The sequence below is a fragment of the Mobula hypostoma genome, chromosome 4 (assembly GCF_963921235.1).
Source record: "Mobula hypostoma chromosome 4, sMobHyp1.1, whole genome shotgun sequence".
NCBI lineage: Eukaryota > Metazoa > Chordata > Chondrichthyes > Myliobatiformes > Myliobatidae > Mobula > Mobula hypostoma.
In genome coordinates, this window is record NC_086100.1 from 100937459 (window position 1) to 100962128 (window position 24670).

General features: G+C 43.8%; 1 protein-coding gene across 4 annotated transcripts in view; it reads right to left on the reverse strand.

Moving 5' to 3' along the window:
* Positions 1 to 16584, reverse strand: part of LOC134345521 (SH3 domain and tetratricopeptide repeat-containing protein 1) — a 129401-nt gene extending 112817 nt beyond the window's left edge. For all 4 annotated transcript variants that reach the window (XM_063046297.1, XM_063046299.1, XM_063046298.1 and 1 more), the window contains exon 1: positions 16452 to 16584. In XM_063046297.1, coding sequence (XP_062902367.1) covers positions 16452 to 16470 — 19 coding nt within the window. In that variant the 5' untranslated portion in view covers positions 16471 to 16584. The remainder of the gene's footprint in view (positions 1 to 16451) is intronic.
* Positions 16585 to 24670: the final 8086 nt, after the last annotated feature.

A 24670-nucleotide genomic window follows, 5' to 3' on the forward strand; every position in this document is an offset into this window, starting at 1 on the left:
AGCCTCTTTCTTTGAAGGAGGACATCGCCTTCATTCTAGAATGAAAAGGCCACATCCTGAGAGCAGATGCTATGGAGGCGGAGGAATTGAGAGAACAGGATGGCATTTTTACAATTATCAGGACGGATTGAGGTATAGTCCAGGTAGCTGTGAGACTGTTGATTTATAATAGACATTGGTGGATAACCTGTCTCCGGAGATAGAGACAGAGAGATTGAGAAAGGGAAGGGAAGTGTTGAAAATGAACCAGGTGAATTTGAGGGCTGGGTGGAAGTTGGAGGCAAAGTGGACGAAATCGACAAGTTCAGCACAAGTGCAGGAAGCAGCACCAATGCAGTCATCGATGTGGCATAGGAAAAGTGGGGGAGGTCACCAGTGTAGGCTTGCAATATAGACTGTTCCACGTAGCCAACTGTCACGTACCCCGTGACAGGAATAAAGAACCAGCAGAAATGGAAAACAGTTTGGAGTCCAGTATCGCTATAAACTAATAATATTTATTAGTAACTATGCAATACAGTAATAGAAATGTAGACAAATCAAACAGGTTAGCAATGATTATATATATATATATATATATAAGTATATAAGTGTGGAAATATATGTATGAAAAATCAAACTTCTTTAAGTCTAGGGGTAAAAAGATACAGTCTTACGATGATAAGTAAAGTTCAGTTCAGTTCAGTTTGTGGTATTGAGTTGAGTAGTGACGGAGGGAGAGAGAGAGGGAGAGATTTGAGTCTTCAGGTGAGCTGATACCATCGATCTTCTTGTTGTCCTCCGAAATCCGTTAGAAGTCACCGACTGTGACCACAACAAAGGGGACCAGTTTTCAGTGGTGCAGCTATTACCCAGGCAAGGGTGGACACATGGACAACTCCCCACCGGTCACTGCCTTTTCTTTTCACTGCAAGAGCCACTGATCAATCTGCTTGATCGATCCTCCAAAAACCCACTTTTTCTGCAGGTACAACAAAGCTCAGAGTCCAAAACATGTGTCTGAGGTCGATATCATCTTACTTCCTATTTATCTCACTGTACTGGATACCAGCTGTCACTCAAATAACTCCTCCTTCCTCTCTCGGTGTAAGAAATGCAAGCAGGCAAATGTCCTTGAGAAGTATCAACACGCTGCCGAAAAATCATAACATTGATTGTCTATCAAATAACACCCTCAGTCACCATAGCAACTTACGAGCTGCTTGGTGCTGTCTCCAACTCAGCAGAAATCCAAAATTTAGCCAGTTCTTTCTCGTGCCTTAAAGTGACTGTCCAACAGTTAGTCTTCGTCTCTCTCTCTCTCTCTCTCTTTTCAAAAGCACAGTTAATAGGGGTAAACAAGCACAGTTCATAGAGGTAATTCAGGACCCCGTCACACCAACAAACAGGCAGGAATAGCTGGGACCCATGCGAGCGCCCATGGCTACACCTTTTGTTGGAAGGAAGTGGGAGGACCTAAAGGAGAAATTATTGAGAGTGAGGACCAGTTCCACTAGGCGGAGGACAGTGATGGTAGAAGGGAACTGGTTGGATCTGGTGTCCAGAAAAAACAGAGAGCTTTGAGGCCTTCTTGGAGGGGGATGGAGGTGTATAGAGACTGGACATCCACAGTGAAAATAAGATGATGGGGACCAGGGAACCTGAATTCCTTGAAAAGACCAAGAACAAGTGAGGTGTCACTGATGTAGGCGGGAACAGACTGAACCACCTGGGATAAAACAGAGTTGAGGTAAGCTAATATGAGTTCAGTGGGGCAGGAACAAGCTGAATCAATGGGTCTACCTGGACAAGTGAGTGGGTTTGTGGATGTTGGGTAGGATGTAGAAATGGGAGGTGTGGGGTGTGGGAACTATGAGGTTGGTGGCAATAGATGGGAGATCCCCAGATTCAATAAGGTGGAGATGGTGTGATGGCAGTGGATGGGAGACCACTGCATTGCATTTGCCTTCTTTAACACAGAGTCAACCTGTGAATTAACCTTTTGGAAGTCTGCACGAGGACACAAGTCCCCTCGCACTTCTGATGTTTGAATTTTCTCCCCATTTAGATAATCCAAAGTCAAAGTCTGTCCTGAGCCTTTGTGGCCCATCAGGCTGGTGCTTATGCCAGTTTCTGTGGCGTGAAGCGACTGAGAGTACGAGACTCCCCCCCCCCCCCGATATCCAGTCTATCACGAGGTTAACCCCCAGCATTTGCTGGTACCCATTTTCAGATGGGTGGACTGGGGCAGTGTGTGGTTAAGTGCCTTGCCCAAAGACACAACACGCTGCCTTGGCCGAGACGCGAACCCACGACCTTCAGATCTTGAGCCCAACGTCCTAACCACTTGGCCACGCACCACACATTTAGAAAATAGTCTGCACTATTACTTCTTTTACCAAATTGCATCATCATACATTTCCCAACACTGTATTCCATCTGCTACTTTTTCCCATTCTTCCAATTTGTCTAAGTCCCACTACAATCACATTGCTTCCTCAGCATTACCTACCTTTCAATCTATCTTCGTATCATCCACAAACTTTGACACAAAGCCATTAATTCCATTATCCAAATCATGAACAATGTAAAAAGTAATGGTCCCAATACTGAACCCTGAGGAACACCACTAGTCACAGGCAGCCAACCAGAAACGGCTCCCTTTATTCCCACTCACTGCCTCCTGCCTGTCAGCCATTCCACTATCCATGCCAATATATTTCCTGTAATACCATAGGATTTTATCTTCTTAAGCAACCTCATGTGAGCCTCCTTATCAAATCCCTTCTGAAAATCTAAGTAAATATCATCCACTGCCTTTCCTTTGTCCACCCTGCTTGTTACTTCCTCGAAGAACTCCAACAGATTTGTCAGGCATGATTTCCCTTTATAGAAACTACGCTGACTCTGACATTTTATCATTGGTCTCCAAGTGAAATCTTGTAATTAATAAGCTCCAACACTTTCCCAGCCATTAATGTTAGATTAACTGGCATATAATTTCCTCTCTTTTGACTTCATCCCTTCTTAAAGAGTGGAGTGACATTTGCAGTTTTCCAGTCCTCCGGGACCATGCCAGAGTTAAGTGATTCTTGAAAGAACACGGCCAATGCATCCATTATTTCTTCAGATACCTCTTTCTCCTGAAATGTAGTCCATCTGGTCCAGGTGACTTAAGATCTTTCACTTGCCTAGCATTTTTTCCTTTGTAATAGGAATAGCACTCACTCCTACTCCCTGACACTCATGGACCTCTGGCACACTGCTATTGTCCTCCACAGTGAAGACAGATGCAAAGTAACCCATTAAGTTCATCTGCAACACACATCAAAGTTGCTGGTGAACACAGCAGGCCAGGCAGCATCTCTAGGAGGAGGTACAGTCGATATTTTGGGCCAAGACCCTTCGTTAGGACTAGACGAAGGGTCCTGACAAAGGGTCTCGGCTCGAAACATTGACTGTACCTCTTCCTAGAGATGCTGCCTGGCCTGCTGCGTTCACCAGCAACTTCGATGTGTGTTGCTTGAATTTCCAGCATCTGCAGAATTCCTCGTGTTTGCGTTCTTAAGTTCATCTGCCATTTCTTTGTCCCCCATTACTACCTCACCAGCAACATTTTCCAGTGGTCCAATATCAACTCTCACCTCCCTTTTACCCTTTATATAACTGAAAAAACTTTTAGTATCCTGCTTTATATTATTGGCTAGTTTGGCCTCATATTTCATCTTTTCCCTTCTTGTAGCTTTTTAATTGCCTTTTGTTGGATTTTAAAAGCTTCCTACTCACCCAACTTCCCAGTCACTTTTACTACCTTATACGCCCTTCCCTTGGCTTTTATGCAGTCCTTAACTTCCCTTATTAGACACAGTTGCCTACCCCTGCCATTTGAGAATAACTTCTTCTGTGGGACATATCTATCCAGCGCCTTATGAACCATTTCCAGAAACTTCAGCCACCACTGTTCTGCTGTCATCCCCACCAGTATCCTCTTCCAATCCACCTGGGTAAGCTCCTCTCTCATGCCTCTGTAATTCCCTTTATTCCACTGTGATACTGATACATGATTTACACTTTGCCCTCTCAAATTGCAGTTTGAATTCAATCATATTTTGATCATTGCCTTCTAAGGGTTCTTTTACATTAAGCTCCCTAATAAGATATGGATTATTATACAACACCCAATCTAAGATAACCTTTCCCTGAGTAGGCTCAAGCACAAGCTGCTCTAAAAAGCCACCTTGTAGGCATTCAACAAACTCCTTCTCTTGCCATTCGACATCAACCTGATTTTGCCAATCCTATCCTTGCAGTTTCTTAACTCCACCCAAAATGATTCAACATTCCCTGACCCTATGTCACCTTTCTAATGAAATTCTAATAATCACTAACAAAAGAAAAAGTAAATTGCTTCAAATACATTTTCTACACAAACTTTCTGTTACATAAGTTTATTTAACCAACAAAAAATCATGGTGGTTTACTCGCCAGGTACCCTAAAAAAAAGAGCCTTACAAACAATTCCTTAAATTGGTAGGTGTTGTAAAAGTTTCCAAGTTAACAAATTGAACTAATGATTGGTAGTCAATTGTTATTGTTGTAAATATTCTCTCGCTACCTTCTACTGTTCCTTAATTTAACAACCACCCAAATCTAAGCTCCATCCTCCTAAGAAGCAAGTGTACATCCAGCTTACAGCTACTTTTGTTATTAACAAGCAATTTTGCACACTTATGGTCTGGCATGCCTTTTCCTTCATAATTACAAAATATACAGAATTAGAAAATAGTAAAAGCTTCTTTAGGTATGTGAAAAGGAAAAAAATAGTTCAGACCAAAATTGGGCCCTTGAAGACAGAAGCGGATGAATTTATTATAGGGAACAAGGAAATGGCAGACGAGTTGAACAGGTACTTTGGATCTGTCTTCACTAGGGAAGACACAAACAATCTCTCAGATGTAATAGTGGCCAAAAGACCTAGGGTAATGGATGAATTGAAGGAAATTTATACTAGGCAGGAAATGGTGTTGGATAGGCTGTTGCGTGTGAAGGCTGATAAGTCCCCAGGACCTGACGGTCTGCATCCCAGGGTACTTAAGGAGGTGGCTTTAGAAATCGTGGACGCCTTGGTAATCATTTTCCAATGTTCTATAGATTCAGGATCAGTTCCTGTGGATTGGAGGGTGGCTAATGTTGTTCCTCTCTTCAGGAAGGGAGGAAGAGAGGAAACAGGGAATTATAGACCGGTTAGCCTGACGTCGGTGGTGGGAAAGATGCTGGAGTCAATTATAAAAGATGAAATTACGACACATCTGGATAGTAGTAACAGGATTGGTCCGAGTCAGCATGGACTTATGAAGGGGAAATCGTGCTTGGCTAATCTTCTGGAATTTTTTGAGGATGTAACTATGAAAATGGACAAGGGAGAACCAGTGGATATAGTGTACCTAGACTTTCAGAAAGCCTTTGATAAAGTCCCACATAGGAGATTAGTGGGCAAAATTAGGGCACATGGTGTTGGGGGCAGAGTACTGACATGGATTGAAAATTGGCTGGCTGACAGAAAACAAAGAGCAGCGATTAACGGGTCCCTTTCGGAATGGCAGGCGTTGACCAGTGGGGTACCGCAGGGTTCAGTGCTAGGACCGCAGCTGTTCACAATATATATTAATGGTTTAGATGAGGGAATTAAAAGTAACATTAGCAAATTTGCCAATGACACAAAGCTGGGTGGCAGTGTGAAATGTGAGGAGGATGTTATGAGAATGCAGGGTGACTTGGACAGGCTGGGTGAGTGGGCAGATGCATGGCAGATGCAGTTTAATGTGGATAAATGTGAGGTTATCCACTTTGGTGGTAAGAACGGGCAGGCAGATTATTATCTAAATGGAGTCAAGTTAGGAAAAGGGGAAGCACAACAAGATCTAGGTGTTCTTGTACATCAGTCACTGAAAGCAAGCATGCAAGTACAGCAGGCAGTGAAAAAAGCTAATGGCATGCTGGCCTTTGTAACAAGGGGAATTGAGTATAAGAGCAAAGAGGTCCTTCTGCAGCTGTACAGGGCCCTGGTGAGACCACACCTGGAGTACTGTGTGCAGTTTTGGTCTCCAAATTTGAGGAAGGACATTCTTGCTATTGAGGGAGTGCAGCATAGGTTCACAAGGTTAATTCCCGGGATGGCGGGACTGTCATATGTCAAAAGATTGGAGTGACTGGACTTGTATACTCTGGAATTTAGAAGGCTGAGAGGGGATCTTATTGAAACATATAAGATTATTAAGGGATTGGACACGCTGCAGGCAGGAAGCATGTTCCCGCTGATGGGTGAGTCCAGAACCAGAGGCCACAGTTTAAGATTTAGGGGCAGGCCATTTAGAACTGAGTTGAGGAAAAACTTTTTCACCCAGAGAGTGGTGGATATATGGAATGCTCTGCCCCAGAAGGCTGTGGAGGCCAAGTCTCTCGATGCTTTCAAAAAAGAGATGGATAGAGCTCTTAAAAATAGCAGAATCAAAGGTTATGGGGATAAGGCAGGAACTGGATACTGATAGTGGATGATCAGCCATGATCACAGTGAATGGCGGTGCTGGCTCGAAGGGCCGAATGGCCTACTCCTGCACCTATTGTCTATTGTCATCTCAGCTGCTCATTCAATTCAGCACTACTTCCTTTAGCCTCAAATATGGCTACTGTAACTTGTTCTTGAATAAATGCAGGAGAAATGTATACAGTAAAGTAAAAGGCCCTTATCTCAGAAAGGATGTGCTGAAACTGGAGACAGTTCAAAGGAGGTTCACAAAAATGATTCCAGGATTGAATGGCTTGTCATAGGAAGTATGTTTGATGAACCTAGGCCTGTACTCACTAGAGTAAACCTATCGAATGGTGATAGAGTGGATAGAGAGAGGATGAAGACCAGAGGTCATTGCCTCAGAATAAAGATTTATCCTTTTAGAACAGAGATGAGGAGGAATTTCTTTAGCCAGAGAGAGGTGAATCTGTGGAATTCATTGCCACAGGCAGCTGTGGAGGTCAAGTCTTTATGTATATTTATGGCAGAGGTGGGTAGATTCTTGATTTGTCATGACATGAAGAGAAATGGGGAAAAGGCAGAAGACTGGGGCTGAGAGGGAAGTCAGATCAGCCATGCTGAAATGGCAGAGCAGACTCAATGGCCCATATGATCCAATTCTGCTCCTATATCTGACGAAGGGTCTCGGCCTGAAACGTCGACTGTACCTCTTCCTAAAGATGCTGCCTGGCCTGCTGCGTTCACCAGCAACTTTGATGTGTGTTGCCTGTGTGATACTACTTTTGTTCCCTTCTGACCCCTGGTCCTAGAATTCTATCTGGTGCGTTCTCCTTCATCTTGTCTGTCCAGTTCTGCTATAATTCTTCTGGCCCATGTGATCCCCTCTCATTTTCCTAAACTTAAGCATCCATATACCTAAACCTGACAAACCTCCCCTCAAGTCGCCCTCCCATCCCAGGTATCTGTCTGGTGAATTTTTACTACACTTCCTCCACTGCAAAAACAGGGATGCAAGAGACAAAACTATAGGCTGATTTGCCTGACTACAATGGCTGGTAAGATGTTACAGCCCATTATTAAGGTTGGCATTTCAGAATACTTGGAAACATTATTAGGGTGAAATCAGCATTGTTTCATTAATGGAAGATCTTGCCTGACAAACCTGCTAAATTCCTTGAGGAGATAACAAGCACAACAGGTCCACAGTAGACACCATTTCACTGGCTCTTCACTCAACCCTGGAACATCTGGACAGCAAAGGTGCATATATAAGGATGCTCTTTATTGACTAGAGCTTGGTATTTGATACCATCACCCCATCAAAACTAATCAATAAGCTTCAAGAGCTTGGCATCATTACTCTTGTGCAATTGGATCCTCTATCCTCACTTGCAGACCCCAGTCTGCTTGAATTAGCACATATCCTCCACAATCTCCATCAGCACAGGGGCACCACATGGCTGTGTGCCTAGCCCCTGCTCTACCTACTTCACACTTATGGCTGTGTGGCTAAGCACAGCTCCAATGCCACTTTGACGTTTGCTGACAACACCACTATTGTTGTCCAAATCAAGGGTGTTGATGAATCAGCATACAAGAGGAAGATTGAAAATCTAGCTGACGGTGCTACAACAACCACCTCTCAGTCAACATCAAGAGGACCAAGAGCTAATTATAGGAGGAGGAAACCAGAGGCCCACGAGCCAGTCCTCATCAGGAGAGTGGAGGTGGAGAGTGTCAACTCAGTGTTACCGTTTCAGAGGTTCTGTCCTGGGTCCAGCACATAAGTGCAATTACAAAGAAAGTATGGCAGCATCTCGACTTCCTTGGTAGTTTACGAAGATTCAGCATGACATCGAGAAACACAAACTTCTATATATGTGTGCTGGAGAGTGTATTTTCTGGTTTCATCACAGCCTGGTAAGTAAACACCAATGCCTTTAAATGGAAAATCCTACAAATTGTAGTGGATATGGCCCAGTCCATCAAGGGTAAAGTTCTTTTCACTATTCAGCACATCTACATAGAAGCTGTAGCAGGAAAGCAGCAGCCATCATCAAGGACCCCCAACACCCAGGCTCTTCTTGCTGCTGCCAGCAGGAAGATGGTACAATAGCCCTAAGACTCACACTACCAAATTTAGGAAAAATTATTACCCCTCTACCATCAGGCCCTTGAACCAGTGGGGGCAATTTTACTCACCCTATCACTGAACTGTTCCCACAACCTACAGACTCACTTAAACGGACTCTCCATCTCAGGTCGTCAATATTTATTGCTTATTCATAATTTACTTTTTTCTTTTGTATTTGCACAGTTCGTTGCTTTTTGAACACCGGTTGTTTGTCCGTCCTGTTGGCTGTGGTCTTTCATTGATTCTATTATGTTTCTTGGATTTACTGGGTATGCCCACAAGAAAACGAATCTCAGGGTTCTATATGGTAACCTAAATGTACTTCAATTAAAATGTACTTTGAACTTTGAAGCAGGTTAAACAAAGGAGAGTCAGTAGACATTGTTTAATTGGATTTTCAGAAGACTTCGACAAGGTGTTGCACACAAAGCTGCACAACGTAAAATCCCATGGTTTCCTACAACAGTTTGAGACCTCTCTTCAGATTTGCTCCTCTAAATCCCACAGAGTGCTTCTTTAATTCCACACATTAAGCCTCACTAGATGAGTTCTCCTTGCAGGGGGAGGGGAACCAGAGTGTTAGAGCAGATTGTGAGGTGGAGGAGGATAAAGGTCATGCGAGAATTGCAAGTATAGTGCATGGAGTAAAGCCAGATCTAACATAAAAATAGGCTTTGAGGAAAGGGAAACAGAACAAAGGGTGCAAAGGTAGTAAGGCAGAAGGGCTAAAGTGCATGCACTTCAATGCAAGAAGCATCAGGAACAAAGGTGATGAACTGAGAGCTTAGATACATACATGGAATTATGATGTAGTGGCCATTACAGAGACTTGGCTGATACCAGGGCAGGAATGGATTCTCAATATTCCTGGATTTCAGTGCTTTAAAAGGGATAGAGAGGACGGAAAAAGGGGAGGAGGGGTGGCATTACTGGTCAGGGATACTATTACAGCTACAGAAAGGGTGGGTAATGTAGCAGGATCCTCTTTTGAGTCAATATGGGTGGAAGTCAGGAACAGGAAGGGAGCAGTTACTCTACTGGGGGTATTCTATAGGCCCCCAGGTAGCTGCAGAGATACAGAGGAGCAGATTGGGAGGCAGATTTTGGAAAGGTGCAAAAATAACAGGGTTGTTAGCATGAGTGACTTTAATTTCCCCGATATTGATTGGCACCTGATTAGTTCCAAGGGTTTAGGCGGGACAGAGTTTGTGAAGTGTGTCCAGGTTGGATTCCTGTCACAGTATGTTGACAGGTGAACTAGGGGGAATGCCATACCAAATCTAGTATTAGGTAACGAACTGGGTCAGATCACAGATATCTCAGTGGGTGAGCATCTGGGAGACAGTGACCACCACTCCCTGGCCTTTAACATCATCATGGAAAAGGATAGAATCTGAGAGGACAGGAAAGTGTTTAATTGGGAAAGGGCAAATTATGAGGCTATAAGGCTAGAACTTGCGGGTGTGAATTGGAATGATGTTTTTGCAGGGAAATATACTATGGACATGTGGTCGATGTTTAGGGATCTCCTGCAGCATGTTAGGGATAAATTTGTCTCAGTGAGGAAGATAAAGAATGGTAGGGTGAAGGAACCATGGGTGACAAGTGAGGTGGAAAATCTAGACAGGTGGAAGAAAGCAGCATACATGAGGTTTAGGAAGCAAGGATCAGATGGGTCTATTGAGGAATACAGGGTAGCAAGAAAGGAGCTTAAGAAGGGGCTGAGGAGAGCAAGAGGGGGGCACGAGAAAGCCTTGGCAAGAAGAGTAAAGGAAAACGCCAAGGCATTCTTCAATTATGTGAAGAACAGAAGGATGACAGGAGTGAAGGTAGGACCGATTAGAGATAAAGGTGGGAAGATGTGCCTGGAGGCTGTGGAAGTGAGCGAGGTCCCCAATGAATACTTCTCTTCGGTATTCACCAATGAGAGGGAACTTGATGACGGTGAGGACAATATGAGTGAGGTTGATGTTCTGGAGCATGTTGATATTAAGGGAGAGCTGGTGTTGGAGTTGTTAAAATACATTGGGACGGATAAGTCCCCGGGGCCTGACGGAATATTCCCCAGGCTGCTCCACGAGGCGAGGGAAGAGATTGATGAGCCTCTTGCTAGGATCTTTATGTCCTCATTGTCCACAGGAATGGTACCGGAGGATTGGAGGGAGGCGAATGTTGTCCCCTTGTTCAAAAAAGGTAGTAGGGATAATCCGGGTAATTATAGACCAGTGAGCCTTATATCTGTGGTGGGAAAGCTGTTGGAAAATATTCTTAGAGATAGGATCTATGGGCATTTAGAGAATCATGGTCTGATCAGGGACAGTCAACATGGCTTTGTGAAGGGCAGATCGTGTCTAACAAGCCTGATAGAGTTCTTTGAGGAGGTGACCAGGCATATAGATGAGGGTAGTGCGGTAGATGTGATCTACATGGATTGTAGTAAGGCATTTGACAAGGTTCCACACAGTAGGCTTATTCAGAAAGTCAGAAGGCTTGGGATCCAGGGAAGTTTGGCCAGGTGGATTCAGAATCGGCTTGCCTGCAGAAAGCGAGGGTCGTGGTGGAAGGAGTACATTCGAATTGAAGGGTTGTGACTAGTGGTGTCCCACAGGGATCGGTTCTGGGACCTCTACTTTTCGTGATTTTTATTAACGACCTGGATGTGGGGGTAGAAGGGTGGGTTGGCAAGTTTGCAGACAACACAAAGGTTGGTGGTGTTGTGGACAGTGTAGGGGATTGTCGAAGATTGCAGAGACACATAGGATGCAGTAGCGGGCTGAGAAGTGGCAGATGGAGTTCAACCCGGAGAAGTGTGAGGTGGTACACTTTGGAAAGACAAACTCCAAGGCAGAGTACAAAGTAAATGGCAGCCATGGTTTTCAAGGGATATTGGAAACTTGGTTTGGAAAAAGAGAGATATCTGCAATAAATATAGGTAGCATGGAGTAAATGAGGTGCTTGAGGAATATAAAGAATATAAAAAGAATCTTAAGAAAGAAATTAGAAAAGCTAAAAGAAGATATGAGGTTGCTTGGGCAAGTAAGGTGAAAATAAATCCCAAGGGTTTCTACCATTATATTAATAGCAAAAGGATAGTGAGGAATAAAATTGGTCCCTTAAGAGAATCAGAGGGGACAGCTATGTGTGGAGCCAAAAGAGATGGGGCAAATTCTGAACAATTTCTTTTCTTTCGTATTCGCTAAGGAGAAGGATATTGAATTGTGTAAGGTAAGGGAAACAGGTAGGGAAGTTATTGAAACTATGATGATTAAAGAAGAGGAAGTACTGGAGCTTTTAAGGAATATAAAAGTGGATAAGTCTCCGGGTCCTGACAGGATATTCCCTAGGACCTTGAGGGAAGTTAGTGTAGAAATAGCAGGGGCTCTGACAGAAATATTTCAAATGTCATTAGAAACAGGGATGGTGTCGGAGGATTGGCGTATTGCTCATGTGGTTTCATTGTTTAAAAAGGGTTCTAAGAGTAAACCTAGCAATTATCGGCCTGTGAGCTTGATGTCAGTGGTGGGGAAATTGATGGAAAGTATTTTTAGAGATGGTATATATAATTATCTGGATAGACAGGGTCTGATTAGGAACAATCAACATGGATTTGTGCGTGGAAGGTCATGTTTGACAAATCTTATTGAATTTTTTGAAGAGGTTACTAGGAAAGTTGATGAGGGTAAGGCGGTAGATGTTGTCTATATGGACTTCAGTAAGGCCTTTGACAAGGTCCCACACGGAAGGTTGGTTAGGAAGGTTCAATCGTTAGATATTAATATTGAAGTAGTAAAATGGATTCAGCAGTGGCTGGATGGGAGACGTCAGAAAGTAGTGGTGGATAATTGTTTGCAGATTGGAGGCCGGTGACTAGTGGTGTGCCTCAGGGATCTGTACAGGGTCCAGTGTTATTGTCATATACATTAATGATCTGGATGACGGGGTGGTAAACTGGATGAGTAAGTATGCGGATGATACTAAGATAGGTGGAGTTGTGGATAATGAAGTAGGTTTTCAAAGCTTGCAGAGTGATTTAGGCCAGTAAGAAGAGTGGGCTGAAAGATGGCAGATGGAGTTTAATGCTGAAAAATGTGAGGTGCTACATTTTGGTAGGACTAATCAAAATAGGACATACATGGTAAATGGTAGGGCATTGAAGAATGCAGTAGAACAGAGGGATCTAGGAATAATGGTGCATAGTTCCCTGAAGGTGGAATCTCATGCAGATAGGGTGGTGAAGAAAGCTTTTGGTATGCTGGCCTTTATAAATCAGAGCACTGAGTATAGGAGTTGGGATGTAATGTTGAAATTGTACAAGGCAATGTTGAAATTGTACAAGGCATTGTTGAGGCCAAATTTGGAGTATTGTGTACAGTTTTGGTCACCGAATTATAGGAAAGATGTTAACAAAATAGAGAGAGTACAGAGAAGATTTACTAGAATGTTACCTGGGTTTCATCACCTAAGCTACAGAGAAAGGTTGAACAAGTTGGGTCTTTATTCTTTGGAATGTAGAAGGTTTAGGGGGGACTTGATAGAGGTATTTAAAATTATGAGGGGGATAGATAGAGTTGACATAGATAGGCTTTTTGCATTGAGAGTGGGGGAGATTCAAACAAGAGGACATGAGTTGAAAGTTAAAGGGCAAAAGTTTAGGGGTAACATGGGGGGAACTTCTTTACTCAGAATGGTAGCTGTGTGGAACGAGCTTCCAGCAGAAAGTGGTTGAGGCAGGTTCGATGTTGTCGTTTAAAGTTAAATTGGACAGCTATATGGACAGGAAAGGAATGGAGGGTTATGGGCTGAGTACAGGTCAGTGGGACTAGGTGAGAGTAAGAGTTCGGCACAGACTAGAAGGGCCGAGATGGCCTGTTTCCGTGCTGTAATTGTTATATGGTTATATACTTGGAAGTGTGGAGGAGCAGAGGGATCTCGGGGTACATGTGCACAGTTCCCTGAAAGTTGCCTCGCAGGTAGATAGGGTAGTTAAGAAAGCTTATGGAGTGTTAGTTTTCATAAGTCGAGGGATAGAGTTTAAGAGTCGCGGGGTAATGGTGCAGCTCTATAAAACTCTGGCTAGGCCACCCTTGGAGTACTGTGTCCAGTTCTGGTCGCCTCACTGTAGAAAGGATGTAGAAGCATTGGAAAGGGTACAGAGGATGCTGCCTCATTTACAGTACGTATTATGATTAGAAGATTAAGGGACCCAGGGCTTTACTCTCTGGAGAGAAGGAGGATGAGAGGAGACATGATAGAGGTGTACAAGATAATAAGAGGAATAGATAGAGTGGATAGCCATCGCCTGTTCCCCAGGGCACCACTGCTCAATACAAGAGGACATAGCTTTAGGGTAAGGGGTGGGAAGTTCAAGGGGGATATTAGAGGAAGGTTTTTTACTCAGAGAGTGGTTGGTACATGGAACACACTGCCTGAGTCAGTGGTGGAGGCAGATACACTAGTGAAGTTTAGAAGACTACTAGACAGGTATATGGAGGAATTTAAGATGGGGGATTATATGGGAGGCAGGGTTTTAGGGTCGGCACAACATTGTGGACCAAAGGGCCTGTATTGTGCTGTACTGTTCTATGTTCTATCCTTACTGAGCACCGCCGTGACATTTTCCCTGACTAGTAACGCTACCCCTCCCCTTTTAATCCCTCCAGCTGTCTCGTCTAAATCAATGGAACCCCAGAATACCTAGTTGCCAGTCCTGCCCCTCCTGCAACCGAATCTCACTAATGGCTACAGTGTTATAATTCCATGTCGATCCATGCCCTGAACTCATCTGCCCTTCCTACAATACTTCTTGCATTGAAGTATACGCATCTCAGAACATTAGCCACACCATGCTCAACCTTTTGATTCCTGACTTATGTCTGAGGTCTTACTGACATCTGTCTCCACAACCTCTCCACTCACTGTTCTGGCATTCTGATTTCCATCGCACTGCAACTCTAGTTTAAACACCTGCCCCCCACCAAACTATGTAGGATTAGCAAACTATCCCACTCGTCCCTTTATAGTTCAGGTGCAAATTGTCCCTTTTGTACAGGTCCTACCTTCCCTGGAAGTGAGCACAATGACCCAAAAATCTGATGTGTTCCCTCCTACACCAACTCCTTAGTCACATGTTAAACTATATGATCTTCCTATTCCTTGCCTCACCAGCACGGGTCACAATCCTGAGATCACAACACTGGAGGTCCTGTCCTTTAACTTTACACTAACTCCCCTAATTCACTTTGCAGAACTTCATCACTCTTCCTACCTACATCATTGTTGCTCAAGTGTTTCTGCTACTGCTCTCTCTCCAGTTATTCCTGCTCTGTTATGTGTATTGGATTTAGCATTGACACCTGCAAGGACAGGACAGATAGGATCTCAAAGAGAAAAGTGTTCATTTGAAGATGTCACATAAACAAAAGTAACTGCAATGGCTAAAAATATTGCAGATTTTAAATCAAATCTTGCAAAACAGTGCTGAAAATAACATCTACCAGCAGAGAAAAGCAGAGAAATTGTTTCAGGAACAATTTCTTCCTCAAATTGGCTTCACTAGATCGCTCAAAGATGTACATAAAACAAAAGTGTTATCTTTCTTGGTCAGACCTCAATAAGATACAGTATACCAAGTCTATATCCCACAGGATATGATATGTAAAGTTTTGATAAATGTCAATATCATCTCACAATTGAAGATTAATGAAAATATATCACTAACAATCAGAGTCAATCAATTAATAAACCTATAACATGGAGCAGACAATCTGGGGTAATTTCTATTTAAAAGATAGACAAACTGTTTCAAGAGAAAGTGGAAAACTGAACAAGCATCTTTTTATCTTTGTTTTCCTTCACCTCCCAGTTTGTCTGAAGTATCCTTTCTATGATGGTTTGTTTGTCTAGGTCAATGACTTGTAGACCATCAACAAGTTACTTTTATCTTACCAAATGCTATTAACCAGGCCATGAATATTGTCAAATATGGACAAAGGGCATTTTTTTCAAGTAATCAAGTAGGGTAACAATTCAGCAGATAGGCATGGGACAAGCAAGCAAAGTTGTTAATACCAAAGAAGTTTCAAACCTAGGGTGTACACTTAATTACGTTTTGAATTATTTTAACTACTTTTTCCTCTCTATAGAAGAATTCAGAACATTAATGCAATTCCATTGGAAGCCTTCAGTAAATATCAGTGTTAATTGTTTTCTTTTGAGGTTTTTTTTGAGTGTTGAGCGAGAATAGGCACCAGATTTGTTGAGTCAGTAGGCAGACAGAGAGACAGAAGGACAATGATGCTCCCGTATTCAGGTGTGATAGAACAGAAAATAAAGGCTTTGCTGAAGTTCCACGACAACAGCATTGATTATAAAGCTTACCAGCAATCTATGTCATTACAAGGTGCGGGGGCAGGGGGAAGAGAGAGAGGTACTCAACTAATCTTTGGGGGGGGGGAGGGGAAGGACAAATCAACAGTGATGAGCTGTATAAAACTGAGTGTTTAGACTTTCAGTAGGATGTCCGAGGAAATTAGCTAATCTCAAAACTGCCGAGATTCAGGTTGAAATTTGCGGATGACTGAGGTTACATAGGGAAACTTGACATTATTATGTTGATCAGTGGGCAGCTCTTCGGAATCTGTGCCGCAGACTAACCCGGTCTGAAATTCCTACAAATTTAACCATGTGAAAGTCTCGAAAAGGTTGGACTGCATCAAATTCAATGAATAATTACAGCATCTTTATTACAAACGCTACTCATGGCCAACATGATTAATAATCGGATTTTGAATGAAGACATGCAGGCGTTACCGTTCAAGTGGGGCTCCATGTCCGTGTGATGAAGCCTTCTGTACGGCTTGTCCACTCGGACCCTCTCCCGCAGCAGATCTCGGTCCTCGGCTTCACAAGGCACGATCACCCTCGCCTCTGCAACCGAGCACGAAAGCAAATCGTCACTGGTAGTCGCGACCTCCCTCTCTGCTATCTTCATTGTAGCGGACTCTCACCTCACTGGCCGGCACCGCCTCCGCCTACTTTTTAAAAAGTTTATGCTGTCGCTCACAAGTTATTTCATAATAAATTCTGAGAAAATCTGCCAAGTGCCTGCAAGTATCAGCCTCTTCCCTTCGCCTTGAACTCAAAGAACACAGTTGACGTCGCCTCCCTCCCTTCCCCTATCGACACTGCTAATGGCGAGTAAAGACCCACAAATAGGTGGGATATCAGGCGCAGGCAGTGGCAAACACACCCCCTCTCCCCCAGTTAGGTCGGAGGTCCAAACATACTTTCCGCACTATTTACATAAAATACTTTATAGAAAATTGTCGATATTTCATCTCGTACTTTGTTTTGGAATGCAACAAAGTCGTTGTTTATTTAAAATGAAGGAAATAATCTGTCATTGTCAGCTCTTCGTTGTTTCATTAAGCACAAAAGTTTTCAACCCCTGCTTTAGAGATTTTTTTTAAAATCCTTCCGATGACCTGCTCAATCAGAATCAGAAATCAAGTTTATTGTCACTGACATAGAGATGTCGTGAAGTTTATTGCTTTGCGGCAGCAGTACAGTGCACGACCTAAAACATACTAACAGTTACAATAAGAAATAAATAGTGGGGCAGTGTTCACGGACCGTTCAGGTATATATAGTGCTGGAGGAAGTGAGTGGTTAAGATGGTAGGTAAAGGTGATAAGGCTCTTAAAACCTTTTAAGAACACAAGTGTTGGATGGAGGCTTTCTTAGCCCAAGTAATAAGGTCGTGTTCCCAAATCACCACCCACCCATCTCCAATTTCACTGGCTGTTTTCAGACATCATGAAATGTCTGTGAAAGTGGCTTCTTTCTTTCTTGTTTGTAGCTTGAATCTTGAGGCAATTAGGTGATTGGTTATTAGAAGTTGTCTATGGAGATTGGGAGGTTTGGAATTAGTTTGAGTGAAATTAGCAAATAGTGAAAGTTAAGTGGAATATAGCTTGAATCAAGCACAAATATGAAGGATTTGGTGAACAATGGAATTCATACAGAAGGGGAAGTCTGCTTTGCTACAACATAGAAGAGTACAACAGGAACAAGCCTATCAGTCCACAGTGTTGTGCTGAACCAGCTGAAAAGCAAATCAAGAACAGCCAAGTACTAATCGCAAAGTTCTTCCAGGAGAACGCCTTTGACCACAGGGCCATCAGGCAGTGGTCGACACGTAGTGTCCTGCAGGCACTGCAGGAGAAGGACGTGATGGACACAGTGGGGTGGTTCCCTGAGCAGACTGTCCAGTTCATCTGGCAAAATGCCTCATCGCCAGATCTCACCAACAGGCACCAAGACCTCGCCTGGCTGGCGGTGAGAGGGGCCCTCCCAGTCAGAGCCCTCCTGTATGCCCGGAACGTCATCTCCGCACTCCACTGCCCACGGGAGGACTGCAGTGAGGAGGAGTCTGTGACCCACCTCTTTGCACACTGCCAGTTCGCAAAGCGGGTGTGGGTGTGTGTCACGTTTTATCCCCAGCAGCTGCGTAACAGAGGACTCTCTGATCTACGGGCTGTTCCCAGGGACGCACATGGAGACCAACATCCGGTGCTGCTGGCAGATCATCAACCCGGTGAAAGATGCTCTTTGGTCGGCCCGAAACTTGATGATCTACCAGCACATGGAGATGTCCGTGGGAGAATGCTGCCGATTGGCACATTCTCGGCTGCAGGAGTACGTGCTGAGGGACGCACTGAAACTCGGTGCAGCCACCGCAAGGGCCCGGTGGGGAAGGACCACAGTTTAGGGTTCTTCTCCCGTAGGAGTGGGAGGGGTCGGTGGGCGGGGAGTATACCCCTCAACAATGATATGGTAAGCTGAACTACTGGAGTGCCACGTGGGTGGCTATAAATACGGATATGTACTGAGTATAATGGAAACGTATGTAAAGGATGAATAGTTATTGAATGGTTTATTGTATATATTTATTTTTGAATAAAGTATATTTTGAAATAAATAAAAAAATAATCATCCCCCACCTACACAATGTGCATATCCCTCTATCTTCCTCACATTTATGTATATATCTAGATGTCTCTTAAAATCCTCTAATGTATTTGCCTCTGCTACAAGGTGTCCACCATTCTCTGAGTAAAAAACTTACCCCTCACAAACCCATTTGAACCGATCCCCTCTCACCTTCAACATATGCCCTCTGGTGTTAAACATTTCTACCCTGGGAAACAAATAATCCCAGTCTACCCTATCAATGCCTCTCATAATCTTAAAAATCTCTATCAGATCTACTCTCAGCCTCTGACGCTCCAGAGAAAACAACCCAAGTCTATCCAGCCTCTCATGATAGCACATGCCCTCTAAACTAGACAGCATCCCGGTAAGCCTCTTCTGCACCATCTCCAAAGCCTCAACATCCTTCCTGTAGTGAGGCGACCAGAACTGTATGCAATAGTCCAAATGTGGCCTAACCAGAATACTAAAGTTGCAACTGTTACGAGAATACACATAAAATTAAGATGTTTGCTGGCCTGGGCTAGCATCAGTGGCATCAGCAGTTGGTCTGCCACCTGTCCTCAGGGGAGGGAGAGATAAGGAACAATGGAGCAGCGTCTGGAGATGTGTAATGAAGGGATGTGGGAGAGAGAGCTGTCTGGAGCGGCTCCCCCCTTTGAACCCTGAACTGTTTGAAGTGATGGACAGGCGATACCCCAGCAGGGGGATAAAAAGGGACAGGTTCGCTAAGACAGACACACACGCCACCCGAGGTAACGAGACCCTGGAAGCGGTGCGCCTCTCACGAGTGGGTGAGAAGCATCAGACAACGACAAGGGTGGAAAGGTACGATCAGCGGGAACCCGGTGTGTGTCCGCCCTTGCCTGGGTGCCGGGTTCACTGCAGAGGATCGACCGCATCTGGAGGAGGGGTCACAGTCGGTGACCTCAGGTGACATCACCAAGGACCCGCCCAAAAAGTTGCTCGTGAGCCATCCCGCTGGTCTGTGAGTGAAGCCGTTCTGAATGATGAGTTGTTCCTGTTCTCTCTGTCTCTCTTCCCCCACCTTGTCCATCGCCATGGCAACGATTACTGCGAACTGAACTACTAACTGGACTGAACTTTGAGTCATTTTGAAATTGGTCATTTGCCCCTAGACAACGATAGAGCTTGATTGATGCTGTTATCTTAATTCTGTGCACATGTGTGGTTATCATTGTTGAATTGTTGCATTTATTATCCTTTTGATTACTGTGTTGCTTGTTTCTTTAATAAAACTTTCTTAGTTCTAGTACTCCAGACTCCAACTGAGTGATCCATTTCTGCTGGTTTGGCAACCCAGTTACGGGGTACGTAACACAACATAATCTTTTACCTATTGAACTCAATGCCTCGACTAACAAGAGCAAACATTCCATTTGCCTTCTTAACCATCCTATCGACCTGTGTAGCTACTTTCAAGGAGCTATGAACTTCGATCCCAAGATCTCTCCGCTCAGCAACACTGTTAGGGGTCTTGCCTTTAATAGTGTACTGTCTCTTACATTTTCCCTGCCAAGGTGCAACATGTCACATCTGTCTTGGTTAAACACCATCTGCCATTTCTCTGCTCAAGCCAGTTCTGAATGCAAACAGCCACGGACCCCATGCATCTTGATCATCTGGATTAGGCTCCCATGAGGGACTTTGTCAAACGCCTCAGTAAAATCCATGTACACAACATCCACTGCCCTACCCTCTTCAATCCCTCTTGTCACCTTGTCAAAAAACTCAATCAAGTTGATAAGGCACAACCTGTCTGCAGAAAGCCACGCTGCCTCTCCCTAATTAGGTCATGGGTTTCCAAATGCTCATATAAACTATTCCTAAGAATTCTCTTCAGCAATTTTCCTACAACTGATGTGAGACTCACCAGTCGATAGCTCCCAGGATTTTCCCTTGTTTCCTTCTTAAATAGAGGTACAACATTAGCCAATCACCAATCTTCTGGAACCTCATCTGTGCCTAGAGGACACAAAGATACTGGCCGAGGCCCCAGCAATCTCATCTCTCGCCTCCTTCAATAACCTGGGGTAGATCCCATCAGGCACTGGGGACTTATCCACCTTAGTACTCATTAGGAGGCTCAAAACTTCCTCCTCCTTGAACTCTAAACACCCTAACAGATTTATACACTCACCACTGATACCCTGGTCCTCCACGTTCTTTCCCTTGGTAATACTATAGCAAAGTACTCGTTAAGTATCTCACTCACATTCTCTGCATTCAAGCAAATGTTCCCCCCACCATCCTCGAGTGGTCCTACCCACTCCCTCTTTAACTTCTTGTGGTGGTTCAGACATTTGAAATTTTGCTTAAAATTGAAACTCCAAGTGTAAACTGATAAAGTGAAAAAGTAACACAAAATGCTTGAGGAACTCAGTCCTGATGAAGGGTCTTGGCCCAAAACATCAGCTGTTTATTCCTCTACATAGATGCTGCCTGACCCGAGTTTCTCTTTATTTTGTGTGTGTTGCTCAAGATGTCCAGCATCTGCAGAATCTGTTTTATTAGATCATGGATAGGTAATTGACACCAACTGGTTGAAATTTTTCTATCATGCGATTCAACACAGATCAGTTTGAAATGAAACAAATTTTTCACAGTACAGAACTTTGCATTAAGTATAGAAAACATACTCAGTCTCATAACCTTCTGTGGGCCACAAAATGCAATCTCATTTTCTTATAAATCCATATTAATGTTTTGGGGAGAAAGCATGTACCAGTATCTATGTAAAAAATACAGTAATATAATTTTTCAACTTCTTCAGGCTTGTGTATTCTGTGCCCTTGGGGGAAGGCACAAGACACACCTCAAATTAATTGAGCTCCATGATTTCAATGGTAATAATGGATGGGCTGAAAGTTAACTGGTTAGCAGTAGAAAGGGTAGCCATGCTTAAAATGAATTATCTGGGTTGGATGCATGCAGAGCTGCTGAGGAAATGACGATAGTGAGTGCAGAAGGTTGTGTCATAAACCTGCTTTATGTAGTCGGGATTCCAGAGGACGGGAAACTATCACATGACAAAAGGGAGTAAGGGTAAAACAACAAACACAAGGAAATCTGCAGATGCTGGAATTTCAAGCAACACACATAAAAGTTGCCGGTGAACGCAGCAGGCCAGGCAGCATCTCTAGGAAGAGGTACAGTCAACGATTCGGGCCAAGACCCTTCGTCAGGACTAACTGAAAAAAGAGCTAGTAAGAGATTTGAAAGTGGGGGGGGGGGGGAGGTTGAGATCCGAACTGATAGGAGAAGACAGGAGGGGGAGGGATGGAGCCAAGAGCTGGACAGGTGATTGGCAAAAGGGATATGAGAAGATCATGGGACAGGAGGCCTAGAGAGAAAGAAAAGGGGGAGGGGGAAAAAGCCCAGAGGATGGGCAAGGGGTACAGTGAGAGGGACAGAGGGAGAAAAAGGAGAGTGAGAGAAAGAATGTGTGTATATAAATAAATAACGGATGGGGTACGAGGGGGAGGTGGGGCATTAGCGGAAGTTTGAGAAGTCAATGTTTATGCCATCAGGTTGGAGGTTACCCAGATGGAATATAAGGTGTTGTTCCTCCAACCTGAGTGTGGCTTTATCTTTACAGTAGAGGAGGCCGTGGATAGACATATCAGAATGGGAATGGGACTTGGACTTGGAATTAAAATGTGTAGCCACTGGGAAATCCTGCTTTCTCTGGCGGACAGAACGTAGGTGTTCAGTGAAATGGTCTCCCAGTCTGTGTCGGGTCTCGCCAATATATAGAAGGCTCATCCAGAGCACCGGATGCAGTATATCACCCCAGCCGACTCACAGGTGAAGTGTCGCCTCACCTGGAAGGACTGTCTGGGGCCCTGAATGGTGGTAAGGGAGGAAGTGTAAGGGCATGTGTAGCACTTGTTCTGCTTACAAGAATAAGTGCCAGAAGGGAGGGTAAAACAACTACTGGCCAGCCAGTTTCATGTCATTAATGTTGAGACTTCTTAGAAATATAATGAGGAGTAAAAATTAATAGGCACATGAAGTAGCTTGAATAAATAAGTTGAGAGCTAACACAGATATTTTAAAAGTTAAATTGTATTTGATTAACCTGACTCAATTTTTGACAAGGCAATTGTTGTGTATTTAATATTTCTGTAATATTTGAGTAATATTAGAAATATATTGTTTAATTAAGCATTCTTCATTTCCTTAATTAATTAATTATGGGTTATATGTAGAAGTATGTGAATGGCATACATGCCCAAAACAGCTGCCTACCTGTGAAAGTGCAGCGAGATGTTTGAGTTTTTTTTAAAAAAGTACAGCATTTTGTTTTCTTCTGAAGCACAGCGAGACATTCGATTTTTGTTTTAAAAAGCAGGAAACGGACGAAATTCATGGGTTCATAAACAGTGAGCACAATTTGATAATAATCATAAATATAACCAGAGCAGAAATGGCTTGCTATATCAGAACAATAGACATGTTCAATTGCACAAAAGATACTGGGGAATGTATACTGAATGGATTGTGGAGTATTTTGGAGCTAATGAAACAGCCAATGAAAAGTTAGTGCCAGTGCTAATGAGTGTAATAGGTGGAAGACTATACAATTTGCTTAGAAGTTTAACTGCTCCAACCAAACCAGCTGAAATGATCTTTGCTGATATCATGAAAGTAATGCAGGAACATTTAGAACCAAATCCATTGTTGAATGCAGAACGCTTTAGATTTCATAAGCGAAATCAAAGGAAGGAGAGCCCATTTTGTGGCTGAAATGAAGAGATTGTTTGAACATTGCCTGTTCAGTAGTGAACTTAAAGATGCTTTAAGAGATTGTTTAAGGGCGCCAAGAGGCAATATCGAACCAAGTTGGAAGCCCAGACTAACCAAAGGGATGCCAGTAGACTATGGCAGGGTCTAAATGAGATCACTGGGCGCGAAGAAAAGGCTGGGAATATCAATAACTGTGGCGCTTCTCTTGCTGACGAACTTAACGTATTCTACGCAAGATTCGCACAGAAGAGGAGCATCCCGCTCCCTCCTGATGAACCGGACCTGGTGGCATCGAGATTCATTGTCACCAAACACATTAGAAGGGCCTTCCTGAAGATAAATCCAAGGAAGGTGACGGGCTCAGATGGCGTCCCAGGACGGGTTCTCTGGGCCTGTGCAAGTGAGCTAGCTGGAGTGTTTGCTGACATCTTCAACTGCTCCTTGCTTTAGTCTAAGATCCCCTCATGTTTTAAGAAGGCAACGATAATCCCAGTGCCGAAGAAGAGCAAGGTGGCATGCCTGAATGACTATCGACCTGTGGCTCTGACATCAATTGCTATGAAGTGCTTCGAGAGATTGGTTTTGGCGCACATCAACCACAGCCTACCGGTCAACCTCGACGCTTTGCAATTCACCTACCAGAGCAACAGGTCAACGGCAGATACCATCTCTCTGGCCTTACATTCCTCCTTAGAACACCTGGAGAATAAAGACACATACATAAGGCTCCTTTTCATTGACTACAGCTCTGCCTTTAATACCATCGTTCCAAATAAACTGATTCCTAAGCTCCGGAACCTGGGCCTTAGCACTCAGATCTGCAGCTGGATCTTCAACTTCCTCACAGACAGGACCCAGGCTGTAAAAATAGGGGACAAGCTCTCCTCTACAATCACTCTGAGCACCGGTGCCCCATAAGGCTGTGTACTCAGCCCCCTGCTGTACTCACTGTACACCCATGATTGTGTCGCCAAGTTTCCATCGAACTGAATATATAAGTTTGCTGATGACACAACAATTGTCGGCCGTATCTCGGGTAATGATGAGTTTGAGTACAGGGAGGAAATTAAGAACCTGGTGGCATGGTGCGAAGACAATAACCTATCCCTCAACGTCAGCAAGACGAAGGAATTGGTTGTTGACTTCAGAAGGAGTAGTGGATTGCACGACCCAATTTAGAAATTTGGCCTGTCCCCTAAAACCCTCGCTAATTTTTATGGATGTACCGTAGAAAGCATTCTTCTCTGGTGCATCACAACCTGGTATGG